The following is a 23,266-nucleotide window of genomic DNA, read 5'->3' as shown; positions in this document are numbered from 1 at the left end:
CTGTAAATCTATCAAAACTATTTATGAGAAAGTGGCTCATTTAGCAAATCGAGCGTAGTTTATAGTAGCTTGCAAGTCTTAAGATAGTATTTAAATTTTTGTACAATTTTGAGCATGAGCTATATTATGTAGTAATATTTAAATAATTTATGAGTTTCTGCTTGAATTAGCTTATTTAATATTAATAAATTAATTGTTTGTGTACATGCATTAGGCCGGATATTATTTTATATTTTTATTAAATTGTTTTTTAAAATTCAAGTATTTTAAGTGTTTTAATTTTGAAGCTGAAATATAATAATAAAATTTTATTAAACTCAAGTGAGATTTTACATATTAAATTTAAGGCAAATAAATCATAATTTTGAATTGTAATTTCGTGATATTAGAATTATTTTTAAAATTGTGAAATTTTAAATTAATGTTTTATTTAAAATAAATTATTTTAAAAAAATCATTATTTTAATTAAATTGCTTGTGCTACTTTAAAGTTATTAGTAGAATTTTAAGATTTAATAGCTTAAAAAAAATTATGAACTAATTTATTCGTAAAATTATTTTTAAATTAAATTGTTAAAAAATTATCATTTTCAAAAGTTTTGAAAATATTGGTGCCAAACAGAAATAAATCACATTGAAATTTTATTGCTTAATATGAAACGCTACCGTTTTGGCCTGAACAAGGTCAGCTCAAGCTGCCTAAACGTTTAACGGTGGATCTTAGCCTTCACTCCTTTAGTTCAGGTTGCTGGAAAAATTTTTGAAATATCCTTAATAATAAAATCGCAATTCTGTGTTTGCGATTCTTGAGTTGATTTCCTTTCACCAATGGCGAATCTTCCAATTGTCCAATTCGAAGAGAAGATCATAAAAACAGTGGAAGAGAATCCGGTGGTGGTAATAATCGGAGAGACCGGCTCAGGTAAGAGCACCCAGCTCTCTCAGATGCTGCATCGGAGAGGTTACACCAAGTCCGGAATCGTTGGCGTCACTCAGCCACGTCGGGTTGCTGCAGTCTCTGTTGCGAGGTAGAGCTTCAAAAGAAGTAACTCTTTGCTTCAATTACTAGTGATTTTTATTGCTGTTAAATGATGCTTAGGTTAGTTAGAATTAGGGTCTTTAGGTGGCTTTAATGGGTTTTGCATGCTAGGTATTTAGCCTTCTTTTGGTTGCTGAGAAGATTCAATAGAAGAAAATTTACGAGTTTTTAGTTTCGAAATCGAAGAAAATAAATTGAAGGTGTAAGTCTTTAATAGGTTTTTTAGAGAAGTCCTTGAGCTTCCATTGGTTGCTCAAAAGACTGAGGAAAAGATAAAAGAACTAAACTCATGTGTGTAGATTTTCTAATTTGTGGAGCCCTAGAAATGCATGAAAGCTGACTGATGTAAATTTTGGATTGTTAATGTAAGTTTTTCTCTTTTGTTTAAGTTATTGGAAAGAAAATTGTTAAAATAAAAGAAAAATAATTATTTTCATTTGCTTATTAGCTTCTTCCTTCTGTTGAGAGCCAATAACTGAATGTTGATCTGTGTCAAGAACTTGCTGTATAGCATGAACCCTTCAACTGTTGCAATCGCTTATGTTGAGGCTCACTGCGCCTTTTCATGAGTTGTTTTTATTTTTAGGATAACTGTCTTTTGCAACTATTTGTGTGCATTGTATATGAACACATGGGCATTTTTCACGTGCTTGTGCATGTGTGACGTTGCAATGTGGAATTAAATTGAAGTTTGAGTCTTTCCTTTTTATTTAACGTTCACAGACGAGTTGCCCAGGAGCTTGGTGTTAAGCTTGGGGAGGAAGTGGGTTATGCCATTCGGTTTGAAGATAGAACCTCAGATTTAACACGAATCAAGTAATGCAATTCAATACTTTTAAAAATTTTTAGTAGATCTTTTTATGTTTATAATGTGCCAAGTCCATAGGCTTCTTATTGTAGTATTGTGGATTGCTCAGATACCTTACTGATGGAGTCCTCCTCCGCGAAAGTCTTTCCAATCCGGAGCTTAATCAGTATTCAGTGATCATATTGGATGAAGCCCATGAGAGAAGTCTGAACACGTAAGATCTATATTCTCTGTGGCATAGTCTGCAGCATTTACAGTTCCATAGTCTATCATAGTATCATTATAAAATTAAGTAAAGAGTTGGGCAACTCAATACATGTGTTTCTATGCATGTATTGAAATTTATATATCTACCATTCATGGTTACCTTCTTTCTCAGGGACATTTTACTGGGACTAGTGAAACGCTTGGTTAAATTACGGGCTTCAAATTTAAAGGTTCTCATTACGTCAGCAACTCTAGATGGTGAAAAAGTATCAGAATTTTTTACAGGTTGCCCTGTACTGAATGTCTCTGGAAAGTTGTACCCTGTGGAAATATTGTACAGCAAGGAACGCCCTACAAACTACATTGAGTCTTCTTTAAGAACAGCTATTGGTATGATAATGCATCATTCCTTTGTGTTTGGCTTTAAATGAGTGTCACGTTTTAGTCCTATAGATGTGTACTATACACATACATTATTTATTATTTATCTAGCATAGAAACACAAGCAGGGTGAGACATGTTGCATCATTTAGACTGTTAATGAAAATTTTGTGAAAAAATTTATCTAAAAAAATTATCTGTATCTTTCTACCAAAGCTTTTTTCAAATGTTGATAATGTTGTACTAATCTAGTTTGTATTAATTGGTCAGTGGAGCCTAAAAGTTTGTTGGTTCACAACACAAAAGAACAAGTGAACAACACACAACAGTAGTACCACTGCCAGAAAAATGTTTCATACTTGTTATTTGTGGTTTTTGTTTGGTTAATAAAACCCATTTGTGTATGATGTGATTCTTGCCTGATCCTGAAATCTACAAATGATCCCAACTGAACACCCTAAGAAGTCATGGCCTAATGTTTCTCCTTATTGAATGGTTAAATGCCAAAGTTAACTTCTTTGAAGCAAATATTTATTATTAACAGCTCGTCATTTGTTCTTTAAGGAGTGGCAGGAAGACCATAAGATATTCCTAGTTATATACTCCTTCATCAAAGAAAATGCTCTGAGGCACGTTGTCAAAGTCTAGATCCTTCAGTTTTGGTGTTGTCTAGTATCTATTCTACCAACCTAAGCAATCTGGTGTAAGATATTACTATATTACCATTAACAATTTTAATCACAAAATTATTTTCACTTGTTTAAAGAATAGACTACCCATGATGACACACAGTTGTGGGCATTTTTGTAGTCTGTTTATTAAGATTTTAAAGGGTATAGTTGTCACCCTCACCAAATAAGACCATAATATAAACAACTTTGAAAATAAGAAAGCTAGTGCACAATTGATAGAAAACCAAGTTATAATTTTGAAAGATGCTTGTTACTAAGTTTACCATTTTAAAGAGCTATTGAAGCTGAAAGCTTTTAGGTTGAGTGATTCGTTAATAGTATGGGGATTGAACTAAAGGTGAAGTTTAGTTTTATTCTCAATTGAATATTTAGTTCCATCTTTGATCAGCAGTGGTTCATTTGGGTAGATGAGGTAGTACTTGAATGTGACTTTAGTAGTTTGTTTTGTCTGCCTGCTGGCTGCCAGCACTATGAAATATTGCTGCATGCTAAATGGAATATATTGGTACAGTTGACATCTTTCACCTCTTTCTTCTATATTCTCCATGCTTTAATTCCTCATATTATTACAAGGGCCTTCCCACCAGATGGCAAAAGGAAAGAAATATATGCCATCTTTTCTTTGCTGTGTTTGTTACTGATTGGCAAGTCAATTTGTTTATGAGATTGTTTCTGTCAACTGTTTCTTGCAGATATACATACTCGTCAACCTGAAGGTGACATCTTGATATTCATGACTGGACAGGTGAGTTTGAGCATGCTCTACCTCAACTTCTTCTTAGGTGTTGATTTTAACTTCAACCGTTTGATGCTTCATTTGACTGTGAAATTCACACCTGGTCTTATGCAGGATGATATAGAGAAGTTAGTGTCAAAGCTGGAGGATAGGGTTCAAAGCCTAGAGGAAGGGTCCTGTATGGATGCAATTGTTGTAGGGGTGGGGCGTGAGGCGAAATATCATCCATTAGAATTATATAAAATGCACCAGGTAATGCCCAGGAAAGATGGTAGAGTCACAATGGTCTCACTTAAGTACCACCTCCTTAGACAACATTTCCTAGACATGCACTTCATACAATCCTAATAGAATCAAACCACTAGTAAATACCGTCTTCCCATAACACTACCACGGTACTAAGGATTTATGCCACAAAGGCATAGATAGACAGGAGTCACCACCCGGGTAATAACCGGGACAAATTCAGTGTTTCTTCCGAGGGTCATGGATGGCAACTTACTCCTTACAGAGTTTCCACAACCGTCGTTACCATAGCCCAATGTCTAGGTTCGGGATAGTGGGTACGTAAGGGGAAGGTGTTAGGCACCCCTTACGCCTGGTCTAACCTCGTTAATTCGAGTGCCAGTCCTCTACTAATATTTCTAGAAGTCTTGTTTATTATTCTTTTATTAAACTTTATCCTAAAAATGCAATTCTAATCCTACACACGCAAGTAATTCACAAAAGGATTGTTGTTTACACACAATTTTCATGCACAAGTAATTCCTATCTATGGGGTTACTAATTATATAAATGATATTTACTGATGACTAAAATTAATTTATTATTGAGAATTTAATTCACAAACAAATTCAATTTCAAATAACCCTACGTTTCTATTTAACATAATTAATTAATTTTCACCAAGTTACCCTAAGGATAATTAAACTAAGTTAATTATGTACATGTGTAATTTATTCTAATATCACATAAGGCCCAAACAATCACAACCTAATAAAGATTTCTAACATGCAAATTTATTTTACAACTACCAAGTATTAAATTAAATTTATTTACATGCCAATGTTAGTTTAATTTACAAAATATTTATTTAAATTAATTACATGCAAAAGTCAGTTAAATTAAAAATAAAGTTAATTTTAATTTACCAAATAAAAGTTCTATTATTACTACAATTTCATGCCAATGGTTATTCGATAAGTTTAGAGTTACTTACCTGTTGGTAAATGCAGTTGCCATTGGGGCAAGCTACCCTTAAAAAAGGGTCTTCTCTTCTAGTATGGCAATGATATCCCTGGCTTACTCCCGTTTAGCTCCATATAAGCTCCACGCAAATGCCCTCTTTGATACTTACCTTAGGGCTACTTACCAATTTTGTTTGTAATAAAAAAATAAAGAAACTAAAGAAAATAAAAGAAATAAAGAAAATATTAATAACAATTTACATTGGATTCTAACTCTAGTCTCCTAAAGGGTTAAGATTCCTAATTAGTTACAACTACCTAATAGTCTAAGTCTTCTAAAATGATCCAAACACTTTATAACACTTCTTGAATTAAAAGAATACAGAAAATAGATCAAATATCAATTAAAACCTAAGAAAATACAAGAACATGCATAAATATACAATTTTCAAATTTTGGCAGATTAACAGTAGCAAGAAATTCGATTTTTTTAAAAATAGTTAAACATGCCTAAAAATCATAAAAAAATTACAGAAGACAGCCTACATATCATACAATAACATAAAATTTATAAATCAAACAAAACCCTAGCCGAATGATCTACATAAATCGTAACTCTTCTAAGTGACAGAATCGTACTACTTTTTTGTAAAATTCATAACTCATTAACCACAAAAGATATGAATGCAAAACCAATTGGAAAAGATTCATAAGATTCTGAAGTTAATTTTAGACACTAGATTTGCACAAAAATATTAAGGAACAAGGGAGATATGGGCTCCACAAGTCGGATATCCTGCAAATCAGATTTTACAGGAACCCTAACTTCAAACAGCCATAACTTACAAAATATTAAAGCTTTTTTAGTGATTCTTGAGCCTAAAATTAATGGAATTTCGTGTAGAATATGAATATAATTTTTACAAATTTTTACAGATTCAGAAAATAAAGAAAAATAATAAAAATACGAGATGTAAACTAAACATGTGCAGAGTTGTGTATCCCCTCAAATTAAACATGATTACATGATCTATATGAACATATAAAATAAATTGAAGACAAAGAGCATAAAATTAAAATATTGTGTGGCATAGATCTTGAAAAGAAAACAATAAAAACTGACCTTCCAGAAATCTTGTATGAAAATCTTATTGAAGAAAAGAAAAAATAAGGAAGAACTCAAAGAGTCTTGAATATCTCTAAATTTCCTATAGCTCTGAATTTTCTCTTCCTCTTTCCTCTCATCCTCCTCTTCTTCCCTTCTCTAGTAGGGTATTTATAGGGTTTTGGAAGAGAGGTGTGATAGGGTTTGGAGTCTTAGAATGATAAAGTTTAGATGACTTAAACAACTACGATTGCAGAGTTCGAATAAGACTGGGATATGGGTGAGGTGTTTCAACCAATAGGAAGACAGGAAAAAATGGAAGGCACCAATAGGGAGTGAGGAAGAGGTGTGGTAGGGTTTGGAGTCTTAAGGTGATAAAGTTTAGATGACTTAAATAACTACGATTGCAGAATTCGAATAAGACTGGATATGGGTGAGGTGTTTCAACCAATAGGAAGACAGGAAAAAATGGAAGGCACCAATAGGGAGTGAGGAAGAGGTGGGGCCAAGGAAGAGAGAGATATTTTGTTATTTTAATTTTTAGAAAATAATTAAATGGGTCCCATTTAAAATTCCTAACTAGGCTTTCTTAGGCCCATAGAGCCCAATTAAACTTAATTAGATCCATTTAAGAACTGCCCATATTAAATTTTGTAGAAAGAGATGATTCTCATTTATGTCAATTAATCTGTACATGGGTATTTATATACAATTGATTCCTATAATTGTGTTATACTAATTAGGAAGAAATCCTAAATAAGAAATCCTAAAAAGGAATACAGAATACAGAATATACACGTAAATAATATAATGATTGACTTTCCATAACATTTCCCCTCAAGTTGGAGCATAGATGTTAATCATGCCCAACTTGTTACAAATGTAGTCAATCCTAGCTCCATTGAGCTTTTGTGAAAATATCTCCTAACCGCTCTCCGCTTTGATATGTCTGTTGAGATAACTGTTGTTGAATCTTTTCACGAACAAAGTGACAATCAATCTCAATATGTTTGGTCCGCTCATGAAATACCTGGATTAGAAGCAATATGGAGAGCGACTTGATTATCACACCACAATTTCGCAGCAGTGTGGGGTCTTAAAACTGTCTCATCTAGTAATTGAAATATCCACATTACCTCACATACCGATTGTGCCATGGCTCTATATTCGGATTCAAAGACTAGATCGAGAAACTACACTCGCTTCTTGCTTTTCCAAGACACCAAATTTCCTCCAACAAAACGCAATATCCAAAGAGTTGACCTCCTATCAACCTTAGATCCAAAGTCGGCATCGAAAAACATTCAACATTCAAATGTCCATGATTACCATATAACAAACCTCTTCCCCGAGCTCCCTTCAGATAGCACAAGATTTGTCCCAAGGCTTCCCAATGAGCAACGGTTGGGGAAGACATAAACCGACTTACCACACTAACAAAGATAAGCAATGTCGTGACGAGTGACAAGAAGGTAGTTCAATTTTCCTACCAATCTCCTCAGATTCTCTCGGATCTTCAAACAACTCACTATCCCCTCGCTAACAGCTTGTAAATTTGGAGTCATTGGTGCACTACAAGGCTTAGCACCTAATTTTCTGTCTGTCAAATAGATCGAGGACATATTTTCTTTGAGACAAGAAAATACCCTTCTTACTTCTCATAACTTCAATACCCAAAAATACTTTAATAATCCCAAGTCTTTGGTCCAAACCGAGTTTGGAGGAAGGTTTTAAGAGATGAAATACACAGAGTCACTCCCGGTGATGATAATGTCATCCACATAGACTACCAGAGAATTAGACCACCTCGCATTGCTTATAAAATACCGAGTGATCACACTTACTCTTTTGCATACCAAATTCTGCATCGCTTCACCGAATCTCCCAAACCAGGCCCTAGGACTTTGTTTCAAGCCATAAAGAGACTTCCAAGCCTACAAACTTTACCCAACTCCCCGAGCAACAAACCTGTGTGGTTGCTCCATATACACCTCCTCGAAGATCACCATGAAGGAAAGCATTCTTGATATCCAATTGGTACAGGGCCAATCATATGTAGTGCTAAAGAGATAAACAAGCTAATGTAAGTAAGTTTAGCTACAGGAGAAAAAGTGTCGAGTAATCAACCCCATATGTCCGAGCATATCCTTTTGCTACAAGGCGTGCTTTTAACCTAGCCACGTAACCATCAGATTTACTCATCAGAATACCCATTTGCAACCAATAGCTTTCTTACCAAAGCAAGGCAACAGCTTCCCATGTACCATTAGCATCTAAAGCCTCCATTTCCTCTTTCATAGCAAAGACACCACCAGATGAGACAAAGGCCTCACCAATAGTATTAGGGATAGGAACAGAGTCTAAAGAAGTAACACAACACCGAGAACAAGAAGACAATTGATTATAAGAAACAAAAGAAGAGATAGGGTACGTACATGAACGTTTACCTTTACGAAGAGCAATGGGTAAGTCTAGATCGTAATCATGATCGATGAAGTACAGGATCTCCCAACGAAGTAGCCGGTGGAGGATCTCGAGTCAGAATCTCCAATCTCTGGAATAAACATGAACAACGGGAGGCCGAGTAGGTCTAGAGACAAGAAACAGTGTGAGAGAGGACTAGACATTGGTTGACAAGATATATTAAGATATCATCCTCCTCCCCGACTCATACACGGATGATTGAGGAAAAATGGAGTGGACTCAAAACATGTGACATCTGCAGAAACAAGATAACGATTAAGAGTAGGAGAGAAACAGCGATACCCTTTTTGGATCCGGGAGTACCCAAGGAAGACACATTTGAGAGACTTTGGATCCAATTTAGTAACTCATGACTAACATCACGCATAAAACAAGTACAACAAAAAATACGGGGTTAAACAGAAACAAAGATTTTGTAGGAACAAAGCAAAGGTAAGGAATATCCCCATTAAGGATGTAAGACGGCATACGATTGATCAAAAACATGCCGTAGAAACCGTGATCCGCCCAAAGGTGTTTAGGAACTTTCATCCGAAAAAGAGCACGAGTTACCTCAAGAAGATGCCGATTTTTTCTTTCGCCACGCCATTTTGGGATGGGGTATCCACACAGAAGATCGATGAAGAATGCCATTTTGTGTCATATAAGATGAAATTGTCTGAAAAATATTCTTTAGCATTGTCACTTCTTAATATGCATGAAATATTAAATTGAGTTTTGATTTCATTACAAAAGGCACAAAAGATAGAAAACAACTCAGAACGATTCTTCATTAAATATAACCAGGTAACACGAGAATAATCATCAACAAAAGTAACAAAATAACGAAATCCAGCTTTAGAAGTGTAACAAGGACCCCAAACATCGTAATGAACTAACTCAAAAGGGAATGAAGCCCGTTTATTGACTCTAGACACGTAAGGCAAACGATGATGTTTTGCAACCGACACGACTCACATTCTAAGATCGATAAAGATCAAATCGAGGACACAACTTCTTCATGGTAGACAAAGAAGGATGACCCAATCTACAATGAGCTTCAAGAGGTGTTAAGGTACTGGAGCAAACAAGCGACCGCGGTACATGATTTTCCAGAATGTAGAGACCACCGACTCACGCCCTCTACCAATAATCTGCCGTAAGATCCTCAAACAAACACCGATCGTAAAAAGGAAATAGAACAATTTAAGGTACGAGTAAGTTTACTAATGTAAAGTAGATTAAAAGAGAAATTTGGTAGACACAAACAGATGACAAAGAAATTGACGAAGTCGGATTCGCAGCCTAACTCATGACACAAGAAGTAGAACCATCACCAAAGTAACAGAGAGGAAGTGGGATTAGATCAAAAGCGATAGAAGACTAGAATTACTCGTCATGTGATCTGTTGCACCGTAATCAATAACCCATTTGGATGAGGAAGACACAAGGCATGTAGTGGATTTACTTGACTCAGCGATCGCAGTGACAGAGGAACCGGTAGGCTTTAGATGCCTGATACTGGGAAAACTGTGCAAAATCCTCTACAGATACCAAACAGCTTTTTCAGAGGAAGATATCAGAGGATCCTCTCACGCCATATTTGCCATCTGTGATCGCTGATTTTTCCTCCGGTTGGACAATTATATTTTGTATGGCTGTGCTCATGACAATAATAACAAATGACTCCTCTTGAGTCCGGATTAGAACTAGCCTCCATTACGCTGACATTTGCTGTTCGTAATTCCTCCTCTACTTCCTCTTCTATTACCTCGTTGTCCATTTGGATTACGGCTAATAAGAGCACTACCGGCGTGTCGTGAAGATTGGGTACTCTGCACGAAGGACCCGTGTGAATGTTTCATGCAAAGAGGAAATCTCAGAATCGAAAGAATCCGAGATTTAGCGCCTCATACTCAAGGAAGGCTCGCAAGAAAACTCATAACACGCTTGCTCCGTGGGCTCATTGAACTTTCACATCAGAACTAAAAGGCAATAATACATTAAGTTCCTCATATACCCGTTTAAAATCCATAAAATAAGCTGTGAGAGACTTATTCTCTTTCTCAGCACGGTAGAATGCCTTACAAACATCATAAATACGAGAGATATTCCCTTTACCAGAATACAAAAAATCTAAGTAATCCATCAATTCCTTAACAAATTCACAGTGATTAATTAAACTAATTACCTCACTGTGAATCGAGTTCCGAAGCTGCAAAAACAACCGAGCATCCTCCCTTAGCCAAGTTTGTTGTGTATCATCAGTAGGTGGATCTTTAGTAAGGTGATCATCCTTATCAATGCTACGCAAATAGACTCTAACAGTCTTACTCCACTCCAGGTAATTCGAACCATTAAGTTTGTGTTCTGTGATCTTGGTCATCATCGGAATCACATCAGAAATAACATTCTTATTGTCTGCCATTTGTTGAGACAAAGAAAACTCAGAAGTCCTTTAATGGTGTACTGGATCAGGCAACAGCACACAGTGGTGGAATGAGGGGATTGAGGCGACGCTGGCAATGTTGATCGGAGTCGAAACGGCCGGTCGGCGGCTAAGGTCTCTCCTGAGTTGGGTGGTGAGAACAAATAGTCACCCTAGAGAGATGACCTGCTCTGATACCATGTAGAAAGAGATGATTCTCATTTATGTCAATTAATCTGTACATGGGTATTTATATACAATTGATTCCTATAATTGTGTTATACTAATTAGGAAGAAATCCTAAATAAGAAATCCTAAAAAGGAATACAGAATACAGAATATACACAGAAATAATATAATGATTGACTTTCCATAACAAATTTAAACAAAATAAAATTTTATTTAAATTTAATTAAATTAATTTCGCCCAAAACTTTATTATTATTTTTATTTTTTTCAAGATCATGCCACAGAATTAATAATTCAGCTCCATGCCTCCAATTACATCTTACAGTCATATAATTTTTCATCATCGGATTTCCCACGGCCTCAATGCACATACTTATCACAAAATAAGGGTCTACAGTTTGCCCCCCACTTTGGCGAAAGTTGAAATCAATGCAAAAGCATTGCTCAAGTTTCGTCAAAGTGAAACTCAAATTTCTAATAACTATGAGGATCAAGTATATCTTGCTCGGTCGACATACTCTATGTTATGAGACTAGCTACGGTCTCATAACAAGAATAATCGTGTCATGTGAAAAATGAGTGTATCTTGCTCTGTCGATACACTCGCATCATGAGACTAGCTACGGTCTCATAACAGTTGATAATCGTGGTCATGTGAAAATTGAGTGCATCTTGCTCGCCGATACACTCGTGTTATGAGACTAGCTATGGTCTCATAATGTGATAACTTTGTAATGTGAAAATCAAATGCATCTTGCTCTGTCGATACACTCTGCATCATGAGACTAGCTACGGTCTCATGATAATGGCAACTCTGTGTTTTGAAATGTTATGGATTCGTATTTAGGACCGCAGTCCTAAACTACCTACGTATCACCCTCGCTATCCTGAGGAAGAATCAGACCCACTCGTAGTTCGACACTTGAAACTGTGATGATGCATGTTCTTCTACGCCTTACACACCTACAGGTGACATGTTGATGCATGTTCTTCTACGCCTTACACAACTATGCCATGTGCCCTAAACAACGTCTAAGGACTTACCAAAAAACATTTGTCATGAAATGTTGTGGGTTCGTATTTAGGACCGCGGTCCTAAACTACCTACGTATCCCCCTCGCTATCCTGAGGAAGAATCAGACCCCCTCGTAGTTCGACAATTGAAACTGTGGTGATGCATGTTATTCTACGCCTTACACACCCACAGGTGACATGTTGATGCATGTTCTTCTATGCCTTACACAACTATGTCATGAGCCCTAAACAACGTCTAAGGACGTACCAAAAAAATATCTAATTCATGATTTGAAAAAAAAATTAGGATGACTGGGTCTCAAAATTCTCTCTGATTTTTATGCTTCCTGTATGCTACTTCCTATCATGGGCATGCTGATTTTACTAGAGATTCTAAAAAAACTTAGTCCTCTGGGGGACCTCTTTTTGCAAAAACTTTCTTTTAGCCTCAAAATTTTTGAGAAAAACCATTCACTAAAAAGACTTCCTTAAGGTCACAATACAATTTCCCTCTGATTTTTCTTTTTCTTCTCTCCCCCTATGGTTTCTTCCTTGACTCATTTCTCTTCCATGAACTCCATTCTCTGTGCCCTAACTTTTGCCTGAAATGCCTTTTTGGGTTTTCATCTCAGCGGGCTTGCTCTAACTTTTGCCTAAGCGGCCCTTTCGGGTTTTTCACTTAGCGAGCTCTCTTTTTTCTTTTCTTTTTCTTGTTCTTTTTCTCTTTTTTTTTCTTTGAAATTAGACAATTAACAGGATATTCATATCAAGCACCTATTCTATCATGCTCACAAGACAATAGGTTAAATCAAAACAATGCAGTTCAATTACTTAATCTTTTGATGTATCCCTCAAGACACAAACATTTACAATCATAATTAAATAAATTCTATTCCTGGTTAATGCAATAAAAATTCTTTATTTATTCAGGTACACCATTACTCCCTCTTACATTTAGTTTTGCCAAATTTCTAACCTTTCAAAGTTAGAAATAAGCTTTATAACCTGCCGAATGGCCTTTTCAGGTTTTCCATCCAGATCTTCTCTCATCTCTCTGTTTGCCTAGACTGCCTTTTGTAGCTTTTCAATCTAGCATTTTTCTTTTCTTTTCTTTTCTTTCTTTGACCCTTACTTTTGCCTAGACCGCCTTTTGTAGGTTTTCAGCCTATCGGGCCTGTCTCACACAAAGTACCATTTAAGGCTGTCTAAATTGACTGGTTCTTGAAATTCATTCCCTTCCAGGTCTGATATTCTTACAGTAACAAGATCTTTTTGACTATGTGTGGACCATCGCAGTTTGGCTTAAACTTTCCTCTTGGATCAAAAGGATGGGCCGAGTTTGTTTCACAACCATATCTCCCTTTTTTATCTTTCTTAGCTTCACCTTCTTATTAAAGGCTCTAGTTATCTTCCTTTGATAAGCCTGCATATGATACAAGGCTCACATCCTCTTTTCATCAATCAAAGCTAGTTCTTCATATCTTTTCTAGGCCTACTCATTTTCTAGGATCTTAGCTTCTAGCATCACTCTTAAGGATTTGACCTCTTGCTTAATGGATAGTACTACTTTAGTCCCATACACTAAAGAGAATGGGGTTGCCCTCGTGGATGTCCTTGTAGCACTACGATAACCTTAAAGAACATAAAGGGGTTTTTCAGGCCAATCCTTATATGTTTCGAACATTTTTTTTTTCAACTAGAACCTTTCTATTCATATGGGGACCACACATTCCTGCATGTACTTCTTTCATTATTTGCTCAGCCTATTTTTCTATCACACATAAGAGTTTGTAGAATTGCCTCCCAGCTAAAGTAAATTGAGTGGCTAATCTATTAATTATTGCTCTATCTCTTTTTTAGGCTTATTGCGAGTATTCTCTCACTTCCAGAAACCTCCTTATGTCTTCATATCATTTTCCTTCTCCCTCTAGGTCCACATGTCCAGCTACTAATCCTTCATAGCATGAAATTTTACTCTTCATTAGGATAACTAGCTAAGTCAACTTTTGATCACCCATTTTCCTATGGGGACATCAGTGTGGGTTGGGAATCGGTCACCTGATTTTAAGCTCGAGACATGTGCTTCTTGGTACTTTGTTAACAAGGCTATAACTTTATTTCTTTCTTCTTGGGTTAAATCTTTAGCTAACTTAATGTCTTTAGGATTATTTGGTGTACCCAAATTAATAGAGATCGATTTTGATGCATTAATAGAAACTGATTCTAAATGATTATGAATGCCATGCATATGCCTATTAGAATAAACATCAAACAAGTAAGTAAAAGGACTGGTTATGTTATTGATCTTTGCCTCAAAATCTTTATCAAGTACATCAGAATTGGAAACATCAGTATCACTACTGTGAGCATTACAAAAGACAAACTCAAACTTAGGAGTGTAACTTTAGGTTCTTGCCTTCCATGCAGTTTTTAGATTAATGGTGCTGATTTTCTGCTCTAATTCTTTCACATGTGATAACCCCTAATCATATGTCAAGGTAATTGCCCCCTCTTGCAAGAACTTAGGAGGCTTTGGCTCTTCTTCCTCTTCTGTTGGCTCATAGCCCAAACCATGACTCATGATCTGCCCCTTCATCTCAAGAAAAGCTACCAGACCATCTATACTTTCTCCTAGGCCTGTGCTAAGAAAAAACTTCATCCCTTTCTTCATAATAGCCACTTTTAGATCCATCTAGTTTTTATAGATCCCAATAACTTGAAAATCAGACACTAGTGGAACTGAACCATCTCATTGTAATGCAACTATCTCCTTATCAAAATCAGTCCAAACATCCAAAGGACCATCATCATGGCTAGAATTATCACAAATGTCAACAACCATTATAGACTGAGGTTCATTGGGCTTTTGGATGGGTTAGATAGGTTCATTGGGCTTTTGGATGGGTTGAATAAAGTCAATAATTCTGTTAGGGTTATTTGGGGTGATGGAGATCATGTAGAGGCCTAGTGTAGGTGGAAATTTTGGTTAGGCATGGGGCTAGTGTGGTCTTTTTTTTTTTGTTGATTTTCTGGGTCAATTATCCTTTTGGCATCAATTAGGTCTTAGATATCATGCTTAAGTTGAAAGTATCAGTCGGTGTCATGACTGTGGGCTTGGTAGAACTGGCAACATTGGTTGATATCATAGCTAGGTGGGAGTGGATTTGGTAGTGGTCTGGGTACTAAGAGCTATAGGAGGTCTTGAGCTTTGAGATGCTCCAAAACTTCGGATAAGGGTTGGCTGAATTGAAAAAATCTCCTTGGGGTGTGAGACACAATTTGAACCTCAATAACTTTAATGCCACTTAATTGGCCTACCTTAGGGCTCTTTCTAAAGTTGACCACAATTGTCTCTTCTAGCTCAAACATCTTGGCGTTCAATATTTCATCAAGCACAGCCATAGTTTCTTGCATCTTAAGTAGTGCAGGTGAAATCCTTACTAGTCTCTTCCCTTCCCTAACCCAAGTGACCTGATTGGAAGTCTCTTTGGTGTGTTTTGAGGCTATGTTTGCTCAAAAAAATAGGATTTAAGGGTTAACCTAAGTATGCTATGTACATGAATGCAATGTATGAATGGACCATTTTTTTTTTCTTTTTTTTCCTTTTTTTGCCTTTACTTTTATAAAACCAAAACCGAACCATACCAATAGAACCAAAACTGAACCAAAACCAAACCATATAAACTGAACTAAAATCGGACCAAAGACTGAATCAAAACAAGAAAAAAAAATCTCCATAATTGAATCTTCGCCCCCTTATACCTTTAACTCTCACGTGCAGGGTAAGAAAAAATTCTATCCTAGGCTATGGTACACTGGACACACCAACAGGGGGTGGTCCAGGACGATCCTTCCCTCACAAACAAAGGATTTATATCCTTAAAGTTTAACCATAAGTAAGCATCCTCTTGCTTAACATGGGTTTTGAAATGGACTTGGACCTATACACACATTGTGTCTATGCATAGGCCTAGGTTCATCTCAACTACCACTAGAACTTATGGTTTAAATAGTAAGGTTATAAATCCAGCACAACAAAAATCTACGGGGTACCTAGGGTTGAAATCTATGGCTCATGGGCTTCATTGGGTAGGAAAAGGGTCACCCATGCGAGAGCTTGTCCATTAAGTACAACGGCCGGAGTTATGGCTCTTTTATATACTCGAAGGTACGGGCATGGGGTGCTAGCATTCACCAATTCGTCATAGCTCGAGTAGAACTATGGTCTCCTTGGCTAGTACTAACGGGGCTAAAAAGGGTAAGGGTGATCAGTGTGATAGTGTAGTGCAATGCAAAAAGTTTAATAGAGGAATAATATTAGACTAATAGAAACATGTTGGAGTAACTATCCATTTATTCCCCAGTGGAGTCGCCAAACTGTAGGGGTGGGGCGTGAGGCGAAATATCATCCATTAGAATTATATAAAATGCACCAGGTAATGCCCAGGAAAGATGGTGGAGTCACAATGGTCTCACTTAAGTACCACCTCCTTAGACAACATTTCCTAGACATGCACTTCATACAATCCTAATAGAATCAAACCACTAGTAAATACCGTCTTCCCATAACACTACCACGGTACTAAGGATTTATGCCACAAAGGCATAGATAGACAGGAGTCGCCACCCGGGTAATAACCGGGACAAATTCAGTGTTTCTTCCGAGGGTCATGGATGGCAACTTACTCCTTACAGAGTTTCCACAACCGTCGTTACCATAGCCCAATGTCTAGGTTCGGGATAGTGGGTACGTAAGGGGAAGGTGTTAGGCACCCCTTACGCCTGGTCTAACCTCGTTAATTCGAGTGCCAGTCCTCTACTAATATTTCTAGAAGTCTTGTTTATTATTCTTTTATTAAACTTTATCCTAAAAATGCAATTCTAATCCTACACACGCAAGTAATTCACAAAAGGATTGTTGTTTACACACAATTTTCATGCACAAGTAATTCCTATCTATGGGGTTGCTAATTATTTAAATGATATTTACCAGATGACTAAAATTAATTTATTATTGAGAATTTAATTCACAAACAAATTCAATTTCAAATAACCCTACGTTTCTATTTAACATAATTAATTAATTTTCACCAAGTTACCCTAAGGATAATTAAACTAAGTTAATTATGTACATGTGTAATTTATTCTAATATCACATAAGGCCCAAACAATCACAACCTAATAAAGATTTCTAACATGCAAATTTATTTTACAATTACCAAGTATTAAATTAAATTTATTTACATGCCAATGTTAGTTTAATTTACAAAATATTTATTTAAATTAATTACATGCAAAAGTCAGTTAAATTAAAAATAAAGTTAATTTTAATTTACCAAATAAAAGTTCTATTATTACTACAATTTCATGCCAATGGTTATTCGATAAGTTTAGAGTTACTTACCTGTTGGTAAATGCAGTTGCCATTGGGGCAAGCTACCCTTAAAAAAGGGTCTTCTCTTCTAGTATGGCAATGATATCCCTGGCTTACTCCCGTTTAGCTCCATATAAGCTCCACGCAAATGCCCTCTTTGGTACTTACCTTAGGGCTACTTACCAATTTTGTTTGTAATAAAAAATAAAGAAACTAAAGAAAATAAAAGAAATAAAGAAAATATTAATAACAATTTACATTGGATTCTAACTCTAGTCTCCTAAAGGGTTAAGATTCCTAATTAGTTACAACTACCTAATAGTCTAAGTCTTCTAAAATGATCCAAACACTTTATAACACTTCTTGAATTAAAAGAATACAGAAAATAGATCAAATATCAATTAAAACCTAAGAAAATACAAGAACATGCATAAATATACAATTTTCAAATTTTGGCAGATTAACAGTAGCAAGAAATTCGATTTTTTAAAAATAGTTAAACATGCCTAAAAATCATAAAAAAATTACAGAAGACAGCCTACATATCATACAATAACATAAAATTTATAAATCAAACAAAACCCTAGCCGAATGATCTACATAAATCGTAACTCTTCTAAGTGACAGAATCGTACTACTTTTTTGTAAAATTCATAACTCATTAACCACAAAAGATATGAATGCAAAACCAATTGGAAAAGATTCATAAGATTCTGAAGTTAATTTTAGACACTAGATTTGCACAAAAATATTAAGGAACAAGGGAGATATGGGCTCCACAAGTCGGATATCCTGCAAATAAGATTTTACAGGAACCCTAACTTCAAACAGTCATAACTTACAAAATATTAAAGCTTTTTTAGTGATTCTTGAGCCTAAAATTAATGGAATTTCGTGTAGAATATGAATATAATTTTTACAAATTTTTTACAGATTCAGAAAATAAAGAAAAATAATAAAAATACGAGAGACAGAAACTAAACATGTGCAGAGTTGTGTATCCCCTCAAATTAAACATGATTACATGATCTATATGAACATATAAAATAAATTGAAGACAAAGAGCATAAAATTAAAATATTGTGTGGCATAGATCTTGAAAAGAAAACAATAAAAACTGACCTTCCAGAAATCTTGTATGAAAATCTTATTGAAGAAAAGAAAAAATAAGGAAGAACTCAAAGAGTCTTGAATATCTCTAAATTTCCTATAGCTCTGAATTTTCTCTTCCTCTTTCCTCTCATCCTCCTCTTCTTCCCTTCTCTAGTAGGGTATTTATAGGGTTTTGGAAGAGAGGTGTGATAGGGTTTGGAGTCTTAGAATGATAAAGTTTAGATGACTTAAACAACTACGATTGCAGAGTTCGAATAAGACTGGGATATGGGTGAGGTGTTTCAACCAATAGGAAGACAGGAAAAAATGGAAGGCACCAATAGGGAGTGAGGAAGAGGTGTGGTAGGGTTTGGAGTCTTAAGGTGATAAAGTTTAGATGACTTAAATAACTACGATTGCAGAATTCGAATAAGACTGGATATGGGTGAGGTGTTTCAACCAATAGGAAGACAGGAAAAAATGGAAGGCACCAATAGGGAGTGAGGAAGAGGTGGGGCCAAGGAAGAGAGAGATATTTTGTTATTTTAATTTTTAGAAAATAATTAAATGGGTCCCATTTAAAATTCCTAACTAGGCTTTCTTAGGCCCATAGAGCCCAATTAAACTTAATTAGATCCATTTAAGAACTGCCCATATTAAATTTAAACAAAATAAAATTTTATTTAAATTTAATTAAATTAATTTCGCCCAAAACTTTATTATTATTTTTATTTTTTTCAAGATCATGCCACAGAATTAATAATTCAGCTCCATGCCTCCAATTACATCTTACAGTCATATAATTTTTCATCATCGGATTTCCCACGGCCTCAATGCACATACTCATCACAAAATAAGGGTCTACAATTGTCCTTCCACTCCATGGTTCCTTGCCACCTGAAATGCAGGCATGTTCATATTTTGAACTTTTTCATAATGAATCTAGTGAGCTTATCTGTTTAATATATGCTTGCAGTTGAGGTTTCCCATGCTTTGGGTTATTCCAAATTGAACATCTTTTTATATTTTATTAACTGGCATTCAAATAAAATTTGAATTCTTTTTAATAATTGAGTTTTCCTGATTTATCTATATACTTGCTTGTTTTGTACTCTTAATCATGGATACTATTTTTTTATATTGTTGAGAGTGTGCTTTGGATTTGGATAACGGTTTTCCAGTCAGTTCTTTTATTAGTTGTGTTCTTCTCATTTTCACTTGAGTGCCAAGCCTTGAACTTGAGACTAAACTCTAGTTTTGGCACGATGTCTCAACTTTTATTTGATATTTGTGTTTGACAATTTGAATGTTTCCTATGACACAACAGGTTCGTGTATTTGCTCCACCACCTCCAAATTGTAGGCGATTTATTGTTGCAACTAACATTGCTGAAACTTCGTTGACGGTTGATGGTGTTGTGTAAGGAGACTTGATACTTGGTTAAAATTTGACTCCTTTATGTTATATTTTACAAAATGCAGTCTCCATATCAAGATGATTATTGTTCTACTAATTCATTTGCCTTCATTTTCTCCATTTGAATTGGTTTAATATATGTTTGAATGACTGGTATGTTATTGATTCTGGTTATGTAAAGCAACGGCAATACAATCCATCAACGGGCATGTATTCCCTCGATGTTGTGCAAATTAGCAAGTAGTTAATTTTTTTCAATTCATAATGTATATGTTTCTTATGGCATAGGTATAATGTTCACAGCTGCTTAAGTGAAATTTCTGATTATTTTTAGTCCTTACGTTTTTTAATATATTCATGTTTTCGTTTCTCCCATAAAATGTCATAATATTTTTTTCCCAGGGCTTCCTTTTGCTTCCTTGGGCAGATTTGTTATGCATGTGCAAATAGGGGTTAGCTGAGTTCAAAAATAAATTAACAAGGACTTTGTTCTGCAAGCTTCCACTCTCTCTGTACTGCATAGTCTGCATTTTTTAGCAATTTCTAAGCAGAAATACTGTGTTTTTTAGTAATTTTATTTTTGTAATGGAGTATCTTTTGTTATAAATTATGGTAGTGGAGGCTTGGTTTCTTCTGGGACAATAGGTTTAAGTCTGCCATTCTTGTCACTTGTAATATCTTTTCTGGGCTTTTGTTTTTCCCTGATATAATTATTGCACTCCAAGAAAGAAATAAAAGTGAACGCAAATAGCTATTGAGTGATTATAGCTGCCTTTCGTTTTGCCTTCCAAATGTCTTATTATAAAACAATTGTTGTAAAACCATTTTCCTTCACATGAAAGTAATTATTTGTGTTTGTGTACTGGCTGACTGCAGAGTGCAAGCCAATCAGCGTGCAGGGCGAGCAGGAAGAACACGTCCTGGAAAGTGTTACCGGCTATACCCTTCAATGATTTATGAAGATGATTTCCTTGATGTCACGGTTCCTGAGATACAGCGATCTTCGCTTGCTGGCAGTGTTCTTTACTTGAAATCGTTGGATCTCCCAGATTTTGACATTCTGAAATTTGATTTTCTTGATCCCCCTTCATGTAAGTATTCTTTTTTGTGTTATTCCACTGTTCATGTGCAGAATCAAATTCACCTGGTTTCATATTTCCACTTACAGAATCTCAAGTTCTCATCCAACTCACTAGAACTTGGATGTATTATTATGCATCTACTCTCTAATCCCTAGCTTTTATTATTATTTGCAATGAAAGAGGTGCATACATTGACTAAATCTGAATGGATTTACTGCAGATGAGTCACTAACGGATGCTTTAAAGCAACTATATCCAATTGATGCTATTGATGAAAATGGATCAATCACTAGTGTTGGACGAACAATGGCTGGTAATGGACTTCCATTACTTTGATTTACCACTGTTTGTTAACTCTATGAATGTTAAGGTTGATTATATATTATTTAGAAGGAATTCTTCGTTGCAATTTTGACTAGTGTGCTTGAAACCGATTATACCTGTTTAGCTATTCTCGCTAATGGCTCAGGTACAAACATAACTTTTATGCAATGCATAATCATGCCTTCATCTTTATGTATCATCCATTTTAAAGATATTTTCCATTTCAGTAGGATTTGCATTAATCTTGTTGCTACCTAAAGCCATCAACCTTTTCACTATTCAGCATCTTTAAACCTGTAAACTAAGCTTCCCTTGTGAGAATAAACTGTATCTGTATCTAGCAATATTGTCTTGTGATGTTCTACCTTTTACTGGTGCTGGGTGATTCCTAATGTCTTTGCCATATTCAACTATTTGGCATCTCCTTCCATTAACAAAAACTCAAAAAGTACTGAAATTAATCTTCTTGGACTTGTTTTATTTGCTCAGATCAGCCTTCTATTAATCAGATCTCAAGTTCATCCTTGATTGTAGCTTAACATGGGGTGGGAGTGTTGGGAATTCTAGTAATATTTTTCCCCTTATTTTTCTGTTTTGGTAAGTCATGGCATATAAATAAAATGAATTTCTGATATCAATTTCCATGCAGTCAATTTCTTGGTGACCTGTGTGGAATTACAACAAATAATAATAATAATAATAATAATAATAATAATAATAATAATAATAATAATAATAATAATAATTGTCATTGCATAACATGAAAAATGAACTTCCATTGCATTACATTTTATTTAATAGGCTCTTTGGAGAAATATGTGCAATGGTTGTTGGATAACAGTAACAGCTATTAAACACAAAAAACCATTCCCCAACATTATGCAGCTCTCTGCAGTAGAAATTTCAAGCTAAAGCACCCAAATCTCTTACAATTTCAAAATTCAAGTTGATTTTCTTGTCAAAAGCTAAAAATATCTCACAACACCACTTTTAATAACATTTAGATTCATTATGTTTACCTTGCACACTTGCAAATCTATACCTCTAGATGCAATTTGTATATCTGAAATAAATTTGTGCCCAGACTGTTAGTTCACATAGCACACAACTGTGCTTCTCATTGCTATTTAAAACCATTATACAAGTTACCATGAGCATCCACAATTACTACTATTAAACAATTATAGCAATGGATTTTAACATTAACTAATGCTTTGTATTTCCTATTCATTTTTGTTAAGGAGTTCAAAAGTCCTTGCATTTATGATAGAAAAAAACTATTGCATTCATGATAGAAAAAAACTATATTGCATTCATGATAGAAAAAAACTATGGTACTTTAAGTTTAATGTAGTAGAGGTAAATATACCCGATGAGTTACCAATTAGTTTCTGTGGTTTTATGCAGAATTTCCATTAGAGCCATCACTTTCAAGAACCTTAATGGAGGCAAATGAAAATGGTTCCTTGTCCCAGGCATTGACTGTGGCTGCTATGTTATCAGCAGAAACCTCATTACTTCCTGGCCGCAAGTTGGTTCAAAAGGAAGAGATTGTTCTTTCTCTGACGCTATTAATTGTTCTTTTTGCTATTTTTACGAATGGTGTGCGGTGTATTCTGAAATTGACTAATTCGGGAGAGAGAATATTTCATCCCTGAAAAAACTGTAAATGCTAAACTGATAGAATAGTATAATCCACTTGTAGAAAACAGAGAATTTAGAAAATTTT

The 23,266-nt window shown here is 35.2% G+C and overlaps 1 protein-coding gene across 1 annotated transcript; it reads left to right on the top strand.

Moving 5' to 3' along the window:
* Positions 1-725: 725 nt before the first annotated feature.
* LOC131169699 (probable pre-mRNA-splicing factor ATP-dependent RNA helicase DEAH4) lies at positions 726-21,383 on the top strand. Its single transcript, XM_058128964.1, has 10 exons — positions 726-1,028; positions 1,763-1,855; positions 1,957-2,061; positions 2,227-2,444; positions 3,820-3,872; positions 3,978-4,057; positions 19,587-19,623; positions 20,043-20,137; positions 20,288-20,371; positions 21,008-21,383. Exons 1-10 carry the CDS (start codon positions 829-831, stop codon positions 21,366-21,368), a joined length of 1,326 nt encoding a protein of 441 aa, XP_057984947.1. The 5' UTR covers positions 726-828; the 3' UTR covers positions 21,369-21,383.
* The last annotated feature ends 1,883 nt before the right edge of the window (positions 21,384-23,266 follow it).

The sequence above is a fragment of the Hevea brasiliensis genome, chromosome 10, assembly GCF_030052815.1.
Source record: "Hevea brasiliensis isolate MT/VB/25A 57/8 chromosome 10, ASM3005281v1, whole genome shotgun sequence".
NCBI lineage: Eukaryota > Viridiplantae > Streptophyta > Magnoliopsida > Malpighiales > Euphorbiaceae > Hevea > Hevea brasiliensis.
Note: the sequence above shows the minus strand (reverse complement) of the source record. Positions and strands in the feature narration are given on the sequence as shown.

Bases quoted from the DNA above. Each gene is read 5' to 3' on its own strand.
- LOC131169699 (XM_058128964.1), top strand. From the start codon at position 829: ATGGCGAATCTTCCAATTGTCCAATTCGAAGAGAAGATCATAAAAACA. The intron at 1,029-1,762 runs GTAGAGCTTCAA...TAACGTTCACAG, and splicing joins GCTGCAGTCTCTGTTGCGAG to ACGAGTTGCCCAGGAGCTTG. The intron at 4,058-19,586 runs TGTAGGGGTGGG...GTCTACAATTGT, and splicing joins TCCTGTATGGATGCAATTGT to CCTTCCACTCCATGGTTCCT.